The sequence below is a fragment of the Pseudorasbora parva genome, chromosome 12 (genome assembly GCF_024679245.1).
Source record: "Pseudorasbora parva isolate DD20220531a chromosome 12, ASM2467924v1, whole genome shotgun sequence".
In the NCBI taxonomy this organism is placed as follows: Eukaryota; Metazoa; Chordata; class Actinopteri; order Cypriniformes; family Gobionidae; genus Pseudorasbora; species Pseudorasbora parva.
This window is the reverse complement of record NC_090183.1, coordinates 2412501-2431088: the sequence shown is the minus strand read 5'-3', so window position 1 is coordinate 2431088 and position 18588 is coordinate 2412501. Positions and strand designations below refer to the sequence as shown.

The following is an 18588-nucleotide window of genomic DNA, read 5'->3' as shown; positions in this document are numbered from 1 at the left end:
AACCTCATTGGTTCTTGAGAAGCTCAAACGTGCTGCGTAACACGAGAATGAACCTCATTGGTTCTTGAGAAGCTCAAACGTGCTGCGTAACACGAGAATGAACCTCATTGGTTCTTGAGAAGCTCAAACGTGCTGCGTAACACGAGAATGAACCTCATTGGTTCTTGAGAAGCTCAAACGTGCTGCGTAACACGAGAATGAACCTCATTGGTTCTTGAGAAGCTCAAACGTGCTGCGTAACACGAGAATGAACCTCATTGGTTCTTGAGGAGCTCAGACGTGCTGCGTAACACGAGAATGAACCTCATTGGTTCTTGAAGAAGCTCAAACGTGCTGCGTAACTCGAGAATGAACCTCATTGGTTCTTGAGAAGCTCAAACGTGCTGCGTAACACACAAATTAATTGATTTCATCAAAAAAATAGTTACGAAACAAACATTTTTGAAAGAAGTCTTGCATGTTTGGAACGACATGAGAGGGAATAATTAATGACAGAATTTAAATTTTTGGGTGAACTATCCTTGTAATAGTTAGCAGTGTTCGCGTGAAGTATCTAGACTGTTTTCCCTTGAGAAACCACCCTAGCAACGTCCTGTCAATCATCCAGAACACCCTAGCAACCAAACAGAAATTTTGCACAAGCCCCCCTCACATTTCCTTCAGAAAATGCTAACATATAATCATCATTAGCTTTATTTATGCATTTCTATATGTGCTCGTTTAGACAGGCATGTGCAAACCAGCAGTGGATTGGATTATGGGCGTCTGCAGCTTGAGATAATTAATAAATATCCTGTTAAATGGAACCTAATTGCAACAGTCACACACACAGTCTTATTCACCCATAAATAAAGTGAATGTGCAGCCTACATACCATCTGCTCCAGTCTACATTATTCGCAGAGCATGTGGACGAGGCAAAACATTTAACCTTCAATGTGTTCACTCAAACACCATATGCTCAAGCGCCAATTTACAGTCTGAAATATCCAGAAATCTTTACATTCTCATCTACTGAGTTCGATGGAGTCGATTTTCTACAGTTCAATAGCACTTGAAGGAAACGTCTAGTAAAAAAACACTCTTTTTGTACCTCAATGTTGTCAACTCTCATACGCGTATGCATGAACACACACACCGTTCTGAACAATATCATATCAGTCTGGTCAGACAAAGCAGGAGTCGCGTTACTGTAACACAACACCTGGATTAACGTTAAGAACGGGCATCGAGAACTGGCTCTTTTAATAAAATACAGTATGAGGTTTGCTTCTGTAACATGCAAACAAAATACCACAATAAGACATGCAATACAAGCATGAGAGTCGTTGTCATGGCAACTAGCATGTTATTTTCTTCCAGCTGTGCATGTTAATCGACAATCGTTCACAACTCAATGTTTTCATTAAGTTATGTGTTATGCTATGTGCAGTTTATTTACTTCTGATTTACTTCTTATTCTTATAGTGGATATTGTACTATAGAAATCAAAGAAAATATAAAACTATTCTTTTGAAATGAATAATTAAATTATGAATAATCATAAATGTGTGTTGATCATCAGATCCTCATATGAGAATGATTAGTGAAGGATCAGTGACACTGAAGACTGGAGTAATGATGATAAATTCAGCTTTGATCACAGGAATAAATCACACTTTACTATATATTCACATAGAGAACAGATGATTTGAATCATAATAATATATCAAATTTTTTACTGTATTTATAATAAAAAAAATGCAGCCTTCTCATTGCAACTTCTTTTAAAAGAAATCTGACCACATTTGCATTTTTTTAGAGTTCCAGAAAACAAGGCAGAATTATTCCTATAGGTAATATTGTACTATTTAAATAAATAAAAATCTAACATTTTTCTTTTGAAACATACACAATAAGACCAAAAATATGCATTAAGAAAAAAGACATCTATGGTCACTCAACAAGATTATTATTTTTTTGAATAAATGAATACATTTATTCAGCAAGGATGCATTAAATCGATCATAAGTGACAGTAAAGAGGAATTTCAAGAAAGTGATGTTCTTTTGAACTTGCCAATGTTTTCAACACTGATAATAATCATAACTGTGTGTTGATCATAATCCTCATATGAGAATGATTATTGAAGGATCAGTGACACTGAAGACTGGAGTAATGATGATAAATTCAGCTTTGATCACAGGAATAAATCACACTTTACTATATATTCACATGGAAAAGAGATATTTTGAGTCATAATAATATATATTAAATTTTTTACAGTATGTTTGATAGACATGAATCGGCCTCGGTGAGCAGAAGAAACCTCAATCAAAATCTTTCAGAAATCTGACTGAAGGTTTCCCGGCCTCATGTTTTTGATTGACAGCTTGTGTTTGCTCAACTCTTTCATTAAACATAAGAGTGTTTGGGGAGACGTGGAGTATAATGAGCCGACGGGAAGGACCAATAAATATACACATTCATTCTGTGTCTTTGTCAATAACAACAACAACAAAAAATACTGATATGATTCATATAACGGCTATAAATAGCAAGATGAGCCAATCATCGTGAAAAAGGGAATGACACTGTCTCGCTCCATTTGAGCATTAAGAGGATTCTGGGAAATCTCAGGTCATTATTACTGCACACTGGACTGGAAGAGAAAAGCAATGTGAACGTTAGAGACAGAACGAGAGCGGAGGGGAATCAAACTAATGATGAACACACAGGTCACAGCGACAGACACGTGATGGGACATCAGGCAGATATTCATAACTCATAATACATATAACGTCGTATATATATGTATGTCTTACTGCATATGGTGTGTGATTGCTGTAGAAATTGGGTTTATAAGGGATCATTAATCGCTAATCGAATCAAACGTAATGAGCTGACTACCTAGGGAGTATGTGAAGGCAGTGCTGTTTTAGCATCACTGATACACTATCATAGCTTTAGTTTTGGATTGAAGAAGCCAGACAACAACATCACGCTTTACACTTCAACTCTTTACTTGCCATCTCGACAACATTTCAGGTCAAGTCAGCAGTCTGACAATACAAATGTCACTTTAGCAATGCCGTCTCTGGCACAAACAAAGTGTTTCTCGGTTTATAACAGCAGAAGATTACATAAAGCTATCGTCAGATGTTGATGCGTTCAATTGATCAAAAGTGACGTTTATAATGTTACAAAAAGATTCCCTTTCAAATAAATGCTGTTCTTTTGAACTTTCTGTTCATCAAAGAATCCTGAGCAATAAAATATATCACTGTTTTCAACATTGATAATAATAATAAATGTTTGTTGATCATCAGATCCTCATATGAGAATGATTAGTGAAGGATCAGTGACACTGAAGACTGGAGTAATGATGATAAATTCAGCTTTGATCACAGGAATAAATTACACTTCACTATATATTCACATAGAGAACGGTTATTTTGAATCATAATAATATATCACAATTTTTGATGTATTTTTAATCAAATAAATGCAGCCTTGGTGAGCAGAAGAGACGTTAAAGGAATAATGCAGTTTTCTTATGAAATAGTCACATCAAAGACACCAGGATCACCGAGGCTGCATGAAATCCTTTGACAATAACGTTTGGTTTTGGTTCTTTACGGGGAAAATGTTGCTAAAATGACGCTTCCATGTGAGTTTCAATCTTAATCCGCAAGCACACTAAAGTGCTGTGTGTGGTGTTAGTAAAACAGAACAAAATGAATAAACACAGCACACACACACACAGTATGAGCCAGTGAGGTTTCATATGAGTGGCGAAGTGATACACTTTCACTGCACACACACCATATCAAAGATGATATCAAAGATTATAAAGGACTTGAAGCGGCCATCACTATCACTCTCGGCACTAATGAAGGATATCAGAGGACTTGGCAACACCAGCGACTTGAACAAACACTCGGACACATTTGTTAACAGTTCTGTGTCAGAGAAATATTAATCTATAACAGCCAAAGCCTGACAGGGTGAGTCTCATGAAACCGCACGTCTAGCACACAACTCGGCTCTAACATTAAAAGAGAAGCAAGAAATCACATTTTGCACAAAGCAAATGAAGCCCACGTTTGGATTTTTTTGCAATGTGATAACAGAACAGTGAGAGAACAAACGATAACACACACACACACACACCACCCCAAACGATCATTACTGTAATGCATCCAGATGTTGCTCAGCAATCTCATTCAGTTTCATTGCAGATTGCAAAAAGCATTTTCCCTTAAAATGTAAAAGCATTACAACAAATGCATGTCACCGGTGGGCTGGTGTGTTCTGAAGGGTCACGAACAACAGAATGCAAATAATAAAATGCAACTACTATTGCATTACAGTAGTTAGAGTTTGAGTCTAAATGTCCTTAGATGCCATGAAAATAATGTCATGCAATGCAAAACATCCTAATGGTCCTCAAATTGGCTTTGTTGTCCTCATGCAAAATATAAATGACGTGGTGAAATATGAGCTTTAATGAGATTCAGCCGCTGATCAGAGACTTCGGGGCGGTTTGTGAGAGAATGTGGGTTTTGCTGTGGCATCAAATCTGGCCGTCCAGCGATCTCTCTCGCCTTTTGTTTTCTGACAGACTCTCTGCTTGCTCAGCAATCGACTATAGAAATATTTTGGCAGGCTCGTGCTTTGTTTTCATTTCACAAAAGATGTGTGGTGGTAACGGGGCGAGGGGGCAGGGCGGACAGGCCATGGCTCTCTCTCTCTCTCTCTCTCTCTCTCTCTCTCTCTCTCTCTCTCTCTCTCTTTCTTTTCAATCTAAACAGCAGGAGGAAGTTGTAAATCATAGTAATGTACTCAGCCGTAATTCGGACCAGCAGGGAGAGCAGCGCACACACACACATGTATTTCTCCTGCTCCATACGGTGGGAGTTTACATTCGGCACAAAGACGCTTTAATCAGTGCAAACGAGCCAATGACACCAGATCCCCAATCACAGCCAGTCACAGTACAGCGCAAACTCAATCAAACACAGACCTCACTTATCATACACTGGACTTATGAAGGGATCTTGATCTTTTCACTATACATATTCTAACCGGTCCATCTAGACTATTTAAGTGTTAACCAATCAGAACAGAGGTCATTTGCATATAAAGGTACAGGCATGTTCTGTAGTCTATAACTCTATGTACAGAATGATGCTTAACGTCAATTACCACGGAAACAAATTACAGTAGTCTGAGGGGCAAAAATAAGTTTTAAAAGCAGAAATGTGAATTTAGTTTTTGATAAGAGCTTGTATTCATTATTATGTACATAACATGCTATTTGACACTCATAAAGACTTCACTTGTATCATTACTGGATGAATCAGTGTTTTTGAATGAATCTCTTGAGTGAATGATTCAATGACTCACTCATAAAGACTTTACTTGTTTCATTACTGGATGAATCAGCGTTTTTGAATGAATCTCTTGAGTGAACGATTCAATGACTCACTCAGAAAGGCTTCACTTGTTTCATTACTGTATGAATCAGCGTTTTTGAATGAATCTCTTGAGTGAACGATTCAATGACTCACTCAGAAAGGCTTCACTTGTTTCATTACTGGATGAATCAGCGTTTTTGAATGAATCTCTTGAGTGAACGATTCAATGACTCACTCAGAAAGGCTTCACTTGTTTCATTACTGGATGAATCAGCGTTTTTGAATGAATCTCTTGAGTGAATGATTCAATGACTCACTCATAAAGACTTTACTTGTTTCATTACTGGATGAATCAGTGTTTTTGAATGAATCTCTTGAGTGAATGATTCAATGACTCACTCATAAAGACTTTACTTGTTTCATTACTGGATGAATCAGTGTTTTTGAATGAATCTCTTGAGTGAATGATTCAATGACTCACTCATAAAGACTTTACTTGTTTCATTACTGGATGAATCAGTGTTTTTGAATGAATCTCTTGAGTGAATGATTCAATGACTCACTCAGAAAGGCTTCACTTGTTTCATTACTGGATGAATCAGTGTTTTTGAATGAATCTCTTGAGTGAATGATTCAATGACTCACTCATAAAGACTTTACTTGTTTCATTACTGGATGAATCAGCGTTTTTGAATGAATCTCTTGAGTGAACGATTCAATGACTCACTCAGAAAGGCTTCACTTGTTTTATTAATGGATGAATCAGTGTTTATGAACAAATCTTTTGAATGAATGATTCAGTGACTCACTCATAAAGTAGTCCTTCTGTAAACATCTACAGTTCTCTAGTAGTTCGTTTTAATCCTAAATGATTCTTGGCCCTGAGAGTTCAGTTTTGGATCAGTATACATGTACACTTTTCTCACGAAGCCCTCAGTATTTCTTCTGACGTCTCAGATCTGCAGCCAAATGCCCCTCTGGAAGAGTTTTCTCTGTCTTTCCTCTCACATGCCCGCTTTTCTCTAATCACAGGCCTACTTGGCAACCAAAGCTCCGGGAAGCAATCAATAAATCCTTGTTACTCTAATTGTGAGATTATAATCTCGACCGCGACGTCTTCTGCATACTCAAACGGTGAGTCCATTAGAGACATTTCCCAGCTACTTTCTTCAGCCAAGAATGCAAATGCAAAGACTAACATTTACGCTGCGCTATCACATTGAGATGAACTTCAGCTGATAAAGGATGAGTAAATTGACACAGTGCTGGAGGACGGCTTAGCATGCTAATCAGAAGCAGTGTTTTCACAATGAGATCACGGTTAAAGGGATAGTTCACCAGAAAATGGAAATCTGTTGTTATTTACTCACCCTCATGTCATATTTACAAATGTCAGGAAGACATTTCTTGTGCAATATTTATATTCACTCACCTTAAGGATTATTAGGAACAGCAGTTCAATTTCCCATTAATGCAATTATCTAATCAACCAATCACATGGCAGTTGCTCTACTGCATTTAGGGCTGTGGTCCTGGTCAAGACAATCTCCTGAACTCCAAACTGAATGTCAGAATGGGAAAGAAAGGTGATTTAAGCTATTTTGAGCGTGGCATGGTTGTTGGTGCCAGACGGGCCGGTCTGAGTATTTCACAATCTGCTCAGTTACTGGGATTTACACACACAACCATTTCTAGGGTTTACAAAGAATGGTGTGAAAAGGAAAAAACATCCAGTATGCAGCAGTCCTGTGGGCGAAAAAGCCTTGTTGATGCTCGAGGTCAGAGGAGAAAGGGCCGACTGATTCAAGCTGATAGAAGAGCAACTTTGACTGAAATAACCACTCATTACAACCAAGGTATGCAGCAAAGCATTTGTGAAGCCACAACACGCACAACCTTGAGGCGGATGGGCTACAACAGCAGAAGACCCCACCGGGTACCACTCATCTCCACTACAAATAGGAAAAAGAGGCGACACTTTGCACAAGCTCACCAAAATTAAACAGTTGAAGACTGGAGAAATGTTGCCTGGTCTGTTGAGTCTCGATTTCTGTTGAGACATTCAGATGGTAGAGTCAGAATTTGGCGTAAACAGAATGAGAACATGGATCCATCATGCCTTGTTCCCACTGTGCAGGCTGGTGGTGGTGGTGTAATGGTGTGGGGGATGTTTTCTTGGCACACTTTAGGCCCCTTAGTGCCAATTGGGCATCGTTTAAATGCCACGGCCTACCTGTGCATTGTTTCTGACCATGTCCATCCCTTTATGACCATCATGTCCCCATCCTCTGATGGCTACTTCCAGCAGGATAATGCACCATGTCACTAAGCTCAAATCATTTCAAATTGGTTTTTGAACATGACAATGAGTTGACTGTACTAAAATGGCCGCCACAGTCACCAGATCTCAACCCAATAGAGCATCTTTGGGATGTGGTGGAACGGGAGCTTCGTGCCCTGGATGTGCATCCCACAAATCTCCATCAACTGCAAGATGCCCTCCTATCAATATGGGCCGACATTTCTAAAGAATGCTTTCAGCAGCTTGTTGAATCAATGCCACGTAGAATTAAGGCAGTTCTGAAGGAGAAAGGGGGTCACAGTATTAGTGTGGAGAGAAAGAGTGTGTTTATGTATGTGTATCTGTGTGTGAGAGAGAGAGAGAGAAAGTGAGTGTGTGTGTGGTAGAGAGTGTGTCTATGTGTATGTCTGTGTGTGTGAGAGAGAGAGAGAGAGAGAGAGTGTGTATGTGTGAGAGTGTGTGGGTTTGTGTTTGTGTGTGTCTGTGAGTGTGTGTGTGTGTGTGTGTGTGTGTGTGTGTGTGTGTGTGTGTGCGAGAGTGTTTTTGTGTGTGTGTGTGTGTGTGTGTGTGTGTGTGTGTGTGTGTGTGAGAGAGAGAGAGTGAGTGTGTGTGAGTGTGTGAGAGAGAGAGAGAGAGTGTGTGTGTGTGTGTGTGTGTGTGTGTGTGTGTGTGTGTGTGTGTGTGTGTGTGTGAGTAAGTTTGTGTGTGTGCAGAGAATATCAGCATTCATGTTTGAAACAACACGACAGTAAATAAAGAGAAAGAAGTTTAATGTTTGGGTGAAATATTCCTTCACTTCATCTTTTGCACTGGAATTCTCTCGTAAAGGAGGCGATGGAGATTCATCAGAACGCACGCAGACGGAAGAGGCATTGATGTTTTCTCTTTGTAATCTCTCTCCCTCTCTCCCTCTCTCTCTCCCTCTCTCTGTCTCTCTCTCTCCCTCTCTCTCTCCCTCTCTCTCTCTTCTGTCTCGCGCTCTTGTTTTCTCGCTCTTGTTCGGCCGCTATCGATCGGTCGAGTTGGCTGGAGGTCAACCCTCGGCGGACTCCAGACTCTTTTGTTCGCGGTTGTTACCGTGGCGATCCTCCGTGACCCTGAACACACAGAGGGCTCGTTAGGGGCCAAGCGGAGACGATCTCTCCCCTACAATCAGACGAGGTCAAAGGTCGCAGGAGGACAGCCCAGTCAACGTGAATGTGAGGACTCCTGGGAAGGACGCGGCGCCTGATCTGAGACCGAAACCAGAGTGTGATGGACTGGCCTTGTGTGTGGCCGTTCGTGTGTGTGTGTGTGTGTGTGTGTTTGTGTGTGTGTGTGTGTGTCAGGCCTGTTTCCATGACATTCACTTTCAATGGAATCTTTTCAAATGGAATCAGTTTCAAAGTAACAACGAAATGAAACCGAGATCAAACCGCCTCTCCTCATCTTCACATGTACAGTGGATCTGACAGCATTTTGCATAACTGAATACACCTTTTGTCATTATTTTGTCAGATTAATCAACAAAATCTGACGATCACGATTCTAGAGAGCATTTTGAGCTTCATTGGAAGACGAAAATCTGACCGTCTGTACAGAGTCACATAATCAATATCGATATGTCTATATGTAAATGAGTGTCAAAGATCATAATAATGCAGAACCATTTATAATATATTGTATTTATTTATACGGTTACACTGTACAACATTACTTAATGCATTAAATTAACTAACATTAACTTCATTTATACTTATATAAAAACTTTATATATACATACATATATATATATATAATTTTTTTTTTATTTCTCAAATATAATTGGTTTAAACTCAATTATTTACATTTGATTAGTCACATAAAAATAATGCAAATCATATAATCTTTATCATTTATAGGTGTATTTATACTTATAAGACCTTATGATATTTCAATATTAATAATTCTCAAAATCCTAAAAGTTTTTTGCTAGGAATAAAATAAATTAAGAAATAATCCAGAATCCTTTATCATTTAATATTCAACATTTATAGTACTTTTTAACACATACAACTTTATAATATTTATATTTCTAAAGATTCTAAAAAGTTTGTTTATTTCTAGTTTTTAATTAATTAATTAATTTACATTTGATTAGTCACATTGAAATAATGCATAATCTTTTATATTTAATACTAATTCATATTTATAAAACCTTACAATATTTATATTTCTATAATATTTTATATTCCTCAAAACCCTACATTACTTTATTTCTAGGTTTAAATGGTTTAAACTCATTTACTTACATTTTATTAGTTACATAAAATATCATATCATTTATGTATTACCTACATAAAAAAATAATGTATTTATACTTATAAGACCTAATAATATTTACATTTATTTAAAAAATGACTAGGGATAAATTAACTCATTGCTTACATTTGATTAGTTACATTTTGATTAGTAAAATATTTTTAGTTCTATAATATTTGAATTATTATATTTAATATATGAATTTTATATTAGAATGTTTCTTCATTTTCAGGTTTAAATGAAAAAATCTCAGATATTTTATTCGCAAACACACATGAACATGAATCTTTACTACTAGTTATAGCACAAAATAAACGTACATCAGAAGGTTTGTGGTTTCAACCGCGGAAAGATGTCTATACACACCATCCCACCAACATAATCTTCTGACTGTTTGACAGACAAAATCCCGGATTTGGCGTTATGATTGGTCAGATCACCTGTCAATCAAACTCTCAGCGAGGGGCTGATTTGCATACACACAAATATACATAAACAAATAGCACTAGGCTTTTAATTACTCACTCTCGCAATTCGACGCCGGGTTATCATTTTCACGTCCAGTTCCACGTTGTTTAAATATCAAATGCACTGGCGCATCGGTTCAGCCATGGGGGTCTGGTCTAAACCAGCATTATTGGAAACCATTGACCAACACAAACCTGCTCTAAAGTCAATAGAGTAATATGTGCCTATAGGCAGTGCACACGGCGCGTACACACTGCTTATTACACACACAGGGACGTGCAGCAGCAACACATTTTAAAATATTAAAAATAAAAGGATTCCTCTCTGGAGAAGCATTCAGTCTCTCCTCATGTGAATAGTGAGTCCACCACGGAGCGAGCACAACTGGTCTTTAAAGGGAAAGGGAGATGAGACTCTGATTGGTTTATTGCACGTTACGCCCAAAACACACCCAATGACTCATTGAGACAAGGGACGACCCTTTCAGACCATGAGCCGGGTGGACTATGAAATATATAAAAGAACAAAAGTCGTTTGAAGGACCAAAAATAGACTTTACAAGCATGACAGTGGTAAAATAGTACATATATATATATATATATATATATATATATATATATATATATATATATATATATATATATATATATATATATATATATACACACACTGTAAAAAAAATGTTTGGTTTTTGTTGGTTTAACTTAAAAAAAACAGTAACCTGGTTGCCTTAAAATTTTAATTTTATTGAAATAAAAAATTTGAGTTGATACAATGAAGGATATTTGTTTAGTAAATAGAAACTCAAAATATTATTGTATCTGAACCACATAAAAAATTTGATAAATCATGAAAATAGCACAATTTGGCTGCGTCATCACAAATAAAACACACAATTACCCAATATGCTTACAAAATCTTTTAATAATATTTTATTAAAGGTTGTCGAATCTCAAAAAATGTTCATTGTATTAACTCAAAATTTTAATTTCAATGAACTCAAAATTTTAAGGCAACCAGATAACTTTTTTTCTAAATAATTTTTTACAGTGTATATATATATATATATATATATATATATATATATATATATATATATATATATATATATATATATATATAAATGAGGATTTAATTTAAGGTCAGAGATCCTTCAATAACACAAAAACAAAACAGTAAAAATTCCTGCCAGAGTGTTTTGAAAAAAAGAACTTAATTGCCAATGAGATAGAAATGAGAGAAAGACTCTTTTAATAAAGCAGAAAGACATCCTCAGCTTGTTTGGGTTGTTTGTCTGGCTTCTGTGTGTGTGTGTGTGTGTGTGTGTGTGTGTGTGTGTGTGTGTGTGTGTGTGTGTGTGTGTGTGTGTGTAACATTACAGCGTTAAAAGCAAAATCAGTCTGAACTGCCTGAATCTGGTCAAGCGAAGAAGACGCGCAGACAGATGTCAGATATGAGTCTCAGAGTAAACAAAGAAAGACAAAAGCAGAGAGTGGAGGAGCTTTATCAGATCCTCTTCAAGCTTATCCCACAGAACGATATATCGAACAGAATATATTCAGCATGATTTGGTCATTAATATTCCTAAAGAGCATGTCATTAGACTAGTTTCCCGTTTGCTCCTCGTCTCATGAGTATATCCGGATCCTGCATTTCGGAACGATGTTGAGCTGGTAATATCATTGATCTCTAAGCCACACAAAAATACTATTGAACAAAAATCCTGGAAAACACTGGAAAAGTTTAACATTCGAACTCAGAAGGAACCGAACTGTGCATCCAGGCTTTCAAACATCAGGGTTTTGAGTCTTACCTGACTCGGGGAGAGGAACTCTTGGTTGTTCTCACTCATGTACATGTTGTCACCATCAAACTGCGGGCAGATAGAGAGAAGACGATTAAAGTTTGATTGGTCAGACAGCTCAGATAAAGGAAAATCATTTGCATATCAGACAGAACGTGGAAAAAAGGGAAAGAACAATTCCATCAAAAGCGTCAAGAGAGAGAAAGAGACAGTAGCTGAGCGCCAAACCCTAGTGTGCTGCCTACCTAGACAGCATTTTAGTGCATCTTCTGCTTCTTTTGGTTAAATTATGAAGCGGGATTACAAGCATTGTAAAATTCCTTTGCAATTCTAGATTTATAGCATCTTGTCCTAAATAGATGCCATGCCGGGACATGCAATAACATTTATTTTTTCCGTGTTAATCAGAGTTTTTGTCCTAATCAGCCACTATTCAATCATGTTAAATGGTGTATTATTTATGAATTTGATTATGTATTTCTCCATTTCATTGTGAGTGCAGTGCGCTTGAAGAGAGAGTGACTCCGCCCACACACTCTTCTGATTGGCTGTGATTTTGGATTGATTTGGTTGAGAGTGCAGTGAGTTTGCAGAAAGACTCCGCCCACACTCCCTTCTGATTGGCTGTGATTTTGGATTGATTTGGTTGAGAGTGCAGTGAGTTTGCAGAAAGACTCCGCCCACACACTCTTCTGATTGGCTGTGATTTTGGAATGATTTGGTTGAAAGTACAGGACACTTGCAAAGAGACTCCGCCCACACACTCTTCTGATTGGCTGTGATTTTGGATTGATTTGGTTGAGAGTGCAGTGAGTTTGCAGAAAGACTCCGCCCACACTCCCTTCTGATTGGCTGTGATTTTGGAATGATTTGGTTGAGAGTACAGGACACTTGCAAAGAGACTCCGCCCACACACTCTTCTGATTGGCTGTGATTTTGTAATGATTTGGTTGAGAGTACAGGACACTTGCAAAGAGACTCCGCCCACACACTCTTCTGATTGGCTGTGATTTTGTAATGATTTGGTTGAGAGTACAGGACACTTGCAAAGAGACTCCGCCCACACACTCTTCTGATTGGCTGTGATTTTGTAATGATTTGGTTGAGAGTACAGGACACTTGCAAAGAGACTCCGCCCACACACTCTTCTGATTTGATAAGTTTGTGTCTGTGTCTGTGTCTGTGTCTGTGTGTGTGTGTGTGTGTGTGTGTGAGAGAGAGGGAGGGAGGGAGGGAGGGAGGGAGGGAGGGAGGGAGGGAGGTGTGTGTGTGTGTGTGTGTGTGTGTGTGTGTGTGTGTGTGTGTGTGTGTGTGTGTGTGTGTGTGGAGAATATCACCTATGGAGAATATATACATGTGTAAAACAACACGAGTAAATAAAGAGAAAGAAGTGTAATGTTTGGGTCAAATATTCAAGTTATCAGCTTTGATAGATTCCTAAAATCTACACACACACACACACACACACACACACACACACACACACACACACACACTAACTATTAAAGAGCACATCTAAGCAAGTAGACAAACTCTACTGGAATCAAATCTCTTATATGCTGATATTTCATTTGCGAACAACTTTTCAATCTGACAGACTGAACAGGTGAAAACGAGGCAGAAAAAACGTCCTGTTCTGAAATGATGGAACGATGTGAAAGGAAGGATATGACAGCTCGAAAGAGAGAGTTTTAAAAGCGACCACCATTTCCCTGCAGCTTGTGTCCTCAGACTGAAAGGTTGAGAACAAACACGTCGCTCATGCCTCGGTTATTCTGAGGTGAATTACTCATAACTTTAGTTTTAAATGCATGCTCGGATGCAGGACGACCAAACACCGTCAGGAATATAACGAGAGAGTACAATATAACATTTATATTTGATAAAAAAGGCTAATCTGAGGAGTGCAGAAATAATTATTCTAACCAAAGCCTTCCATATTATGACTAAAGAAATAAAGGACTCAATTAACTTGCTAATCGTTTCTTTCATTCTTTATAACTGCGTCTTAATTTCTTCATAATCACGCGTCAAAACCTTATTGGAAAAAAATCAAGCGACATTCATATTTAGACAACAGAAACAAGCCAAACTAAAATATAGTTATGCAAACATTGAGTGCGTCAGTGGGGTGTTTGCTAAAACCACAGGAATCAATATGATGACTAGAAACTCAACGGCCGGTTCTGAAAAACAGATACTGTCTGTACTGTAGGCACGATATATCTCTGAACAAACAGCATCAGCAGTCTGATCGTGTTTGATTCGTATATCAGCCTTCAGAGATTTAGATGATCATATCAGTATTACACAACATTTGCAGATTGGTGCATCCAAACAAGGCCCATCTTAACTTCATGACTGTGTTTTGTGAGAATGTTTCACATCATGTAACGCCTGCTCTACATCCCAGAGTCTGTCTCTCTCTCTCTCTCTCTCTCTCTCTCTCTCTCTCTCTCTCTCTCTCTCTCTCTCTCTCTCTCTCTCTCTTCTCCTCCTGGAGAAATGTTATATTATACTGCCGTCCGACATCATGCATAATGACAAACCCGTCAAACAGCTGATGGGGGTCGCAGAGCATTTCTAATGTGAACACCTCCCACCCCCACACGCATATTATATGTATATGAGTGCGTGCGTGTGTGTGTGTGTGTGTGTGTGTGTGTGTGTGTGTGTGTGTGAGAGCTAAACATTCATCATGCATTTATATATTCTATATAGCAAACTGCAGCATCAATAATACAGTATTGTAGCATCCCATTGCACACACACACACACACACATACACACACACACACACACTACTAAAGGCAGCACTGATAGGTTTGTTTATCGTCGTCTTCTAGAAATGCACTAGGATATCTCCCCCCCCCAGCACTCTTTTAATTAAGATGCAAATATATCCAAATGTACTATAGACATCTTCACAAATTACAGCCTTTCACAGTGTGTTTGTGTGTACATGTGTGTGTGTGTGTGTGTGTGAGAGAGAGAGAGAAAGAGAGAGTGTGTGGGGGTGGTGTGAAGTTATAATGAAAGATTAAAAGATTTTCCACCCTTATCTGCAGATTTTATTACATTCAGACACGTGTGCGCAGAAATATATATATATATATACATACGGACCCACTAGCGTTCAAAATTTCGGGGTCCGTAAGATTTTTTTTTTTTTTTAAAGAAATTAATATTGTTGTCATGCATTAAATGGATCAAAACTGACAGTAAAGACATTTATAATATTTCAAAAGATTCATAATTCAAATAAATGAACTTAATAGAAATAAACTTTATATTCATGTATTAGGGTTTCTGCTAAAAATATGACTGTTTTCAACATTGATAATAATCATAAATGTGTATAACGATGATAAATTCAGCTTTGATCACAGGAATAAATTACATGCTACTATATATTCACCTAGAGAACAGCTATTGTAAACTGTTATAATACATCAAGATTTTACAGCATTTTACTGTATTATAAAAACAGTCTTGGTGGGCATGAAATCTGCCAACATTTCTGCTAAAATTCAATAGTTTCATAACCAAGAAGAATATTTGGTAGCACTTTACTTAAGGCCTTATGTGTACAAGTATTATAATGCATTAATTATACTTTCTAATGCATTGTATTGTCCAGTTATAATACATTATAATACACTTTTAGGAAGTATAATCCATTCTAACATTGGTTATAATTACTTATGAAAAGATATAATGCATCATAGCTTACATTATGTATACCTTTATAGTGCATTTATATATATATATATATATATATATATATATATATATATATATATATATATATATATATATTGTATATGCTTTAATTAAAGTGTCATAATGAGATCATATTAAGTTCATATTGATATCTTCTGATTGCAGATTCTGGTATCAATCATGGTAAATATTTATTTAAGACAGACACCTCATGGAATATGATTGTATAAAGTGTTTATACTCTATTAATACAGCTCATATTATATCACACCCTTCCGTTCAAGGCCAGTTACTGTAGAGAGAGCCACGACCACAAACACAGAGCAGCAAACACCTGTGAGTGTGTGTGTGTGTGTGTACACTTCAAAACATACTGACAATCAGTGACGTGTGTGTGTGTGTGTGTGTGTGTGTGTGTGTGTGTGTGTGTGTGTGTGTGTGTGTGTGTGTGTGTGTGTGTGTGTGTGTTTCCCAAATAATATCTGCTCTGCATAAAGACAGTTTAGTGTGGTTTCCATTAAACTCTCACTCTCGTTTCATTACCTGCACTCCATCCTTATTTTTATACTGTGAAATGATTGCATATTGTTTGTCTTTGGTGTTGTGTATTGCTCTCTGTATGTTTATTCTCGTATGTGTAGTGTCTGTCTTTTATTGTTTCTTATGAGGCTGTTCTTTCTTGAGAGTAAAATAAGACTTTCACACAATAAAGCTATAAACAATGCAAACATTAGTATGCTTCACTGACTAGGTTCACACAGAATCGGATAAAATAAGCAGTCAAGAAAACGATTGTGATTGATTTCACGTCTGGAACTGGAAGGTCAAGCGCACGGCATTGTGGGATACAGTATGCGGGTGTGTTTTTATGTATACTGCACGTTTTGACAAATGTCATCCATTGCTTGTGGATCATTAGCATAGTGTGCACTCGGTCTACAGGACTAGTATGACTAGTACAGCAGGATTATTCCCATCCTGCTCTCTCGGCACGTCTGCCACACCAGGCTTTTCTATTACCCATCTAATTGCACATTCGGCAGTGACAAGAGCTCATTAGTGCTTAATTACACACGTGTTATTTAGTACAAACATCTCCATTTGGGCCCTTTTGCCGTGTAATTGTTCTGCGGGGACGGCCGTTGAGATGGAGGGCACGTCGGAGTGATTCGTGCTGAGAACGGAAGGCTGGAAGTAGGTCATGTGCCATAGCAATAAACAAGGAACGCTGCAATAAAATAATATAGTCACACACACACACACACACACACACACACACACACACACACACACACACACACACACACACAAACTCACTCATGCTGAAGCCAGTAATATCCAAAGCTCATGTAATATTTACTGTGCACTAATAGATGGCAGAGAGAAAGAGACTATTTTGCATTTGAATTTCAGAGAAAGCTGCAGACCACATGAATACGTTCTGTACGTTTGTTGTTTGCGTTATAGACATCTATGAGATTGATTGGTGTATGTGATACAATGCATCCAAAAGCTGGGAGCTCAATGAAAATCAGGGATTTTGCTCATTTAAAGGTCCCGTTCTTCGCGATTCCATCTTTCAAACTTTAGTTAGTGTGTAATGTTGCTGTTAGAGCATAAATAATACCTGTAAAATTATAAAGCTCAAAGTTCAATGCCAAGCGAGATATTTTATTTAACAGAAGTTCCCTTTCAAAGCCTACAGCGAGCGGCTGGTTTGGACTACACCGCTGCACTTCCTGCTGTAATTTACATTTACATTTATGCATTTGGCAGACGCTTTTATCCAAAGCGACTTACATTGCATTCAAGGTACACATTTTACATTATGGTCAATTCTTGCTTTCCCTGGGAATCGAACCCATGACCTTGGCGTTGCTAGCGCCACGCTCTACTGGTTGAGCTACAGGAAAGTAATGACGTCACTAGAACCGTTTGTTGACTAAAGCTCCGCCCACAAGAACACGCAAAATAGGGGGCGTGGTCTCGTTGCTCTCCCGCGTGGAGAAGAGCGCGCATTCAGCGCTTGCATCTCCCCGTTATGGTAAGAGGCGGGACCATTCTGGGCAAAGTGCGCTAAGCTGCTGTCCAATCACAGCGCGGGAAGCGCTGGCCTAATCAGAACTCGTTAAGTGTTTCTGAAGGAGGGACTTCATAGAACAAGGAAATCATCAGGCCGCTTTTAGGACAGAGGAAACAGCGCTGTACAGATCAGTCAACTGTGTGAAAAATACTGAGAGGTGGCTTGTGCGCACGTTTCGGTGTGTGTGTGTGTGTCAGACAGCGGGACACTGAAAGGAGTTGTTTTTTCGCAAAGTTATTGTGTTTAATAACTCTTTTTAATATCAAGCAAGTCACATGAATAACAGTCGTGTGCCCAGTCTATTCTCTGCTATTATGCCAAAGTGAAACATACACTTGTTGGCAGTGGCTGAAGTTGAAGCAGTTTTAAAATAATTCAGATATTGTGTGTTGTTGCGATATGCATATTGTTATGTGTACTGTACATTTGCGATATTTCGATCATTTTGCGCAGCCCTAAATAGTAGTTTCACAGAGTAGACACAGGGTAGTAAAATTAAATGGCTAGTTAATACCACTAACAAGGCTCAA

The 18588-nt window shown here is 38.0% G+C and overlaps 1 protein-coding gene across 7 annotated transcripts in view; it reads right to left on the bottom strand.

Moving 5' to 3' along the window:
• tox2 (TOX high mobility group box family member 2) overlaps positions 1 to 18588 on the bottom strand; it is a 194356-nt gene that overhangs the window by 84335 nt on the left and 91433 nt on the right. For all 7 annotated transcript variants that reach the window (XM_067458745.1, XM_067458742.1, XM_067458746.1 and 4 more), the window contains one exon: positions 12262 to 12321. In XM_067458745.1, coding sequence (XP_067314846.1) covers positions 12262 to 12321 — 60 coding nt within the window. The remainder of the gene's footprint in view (positions 1 to 12261; positions 12322 to 18588) is intronic.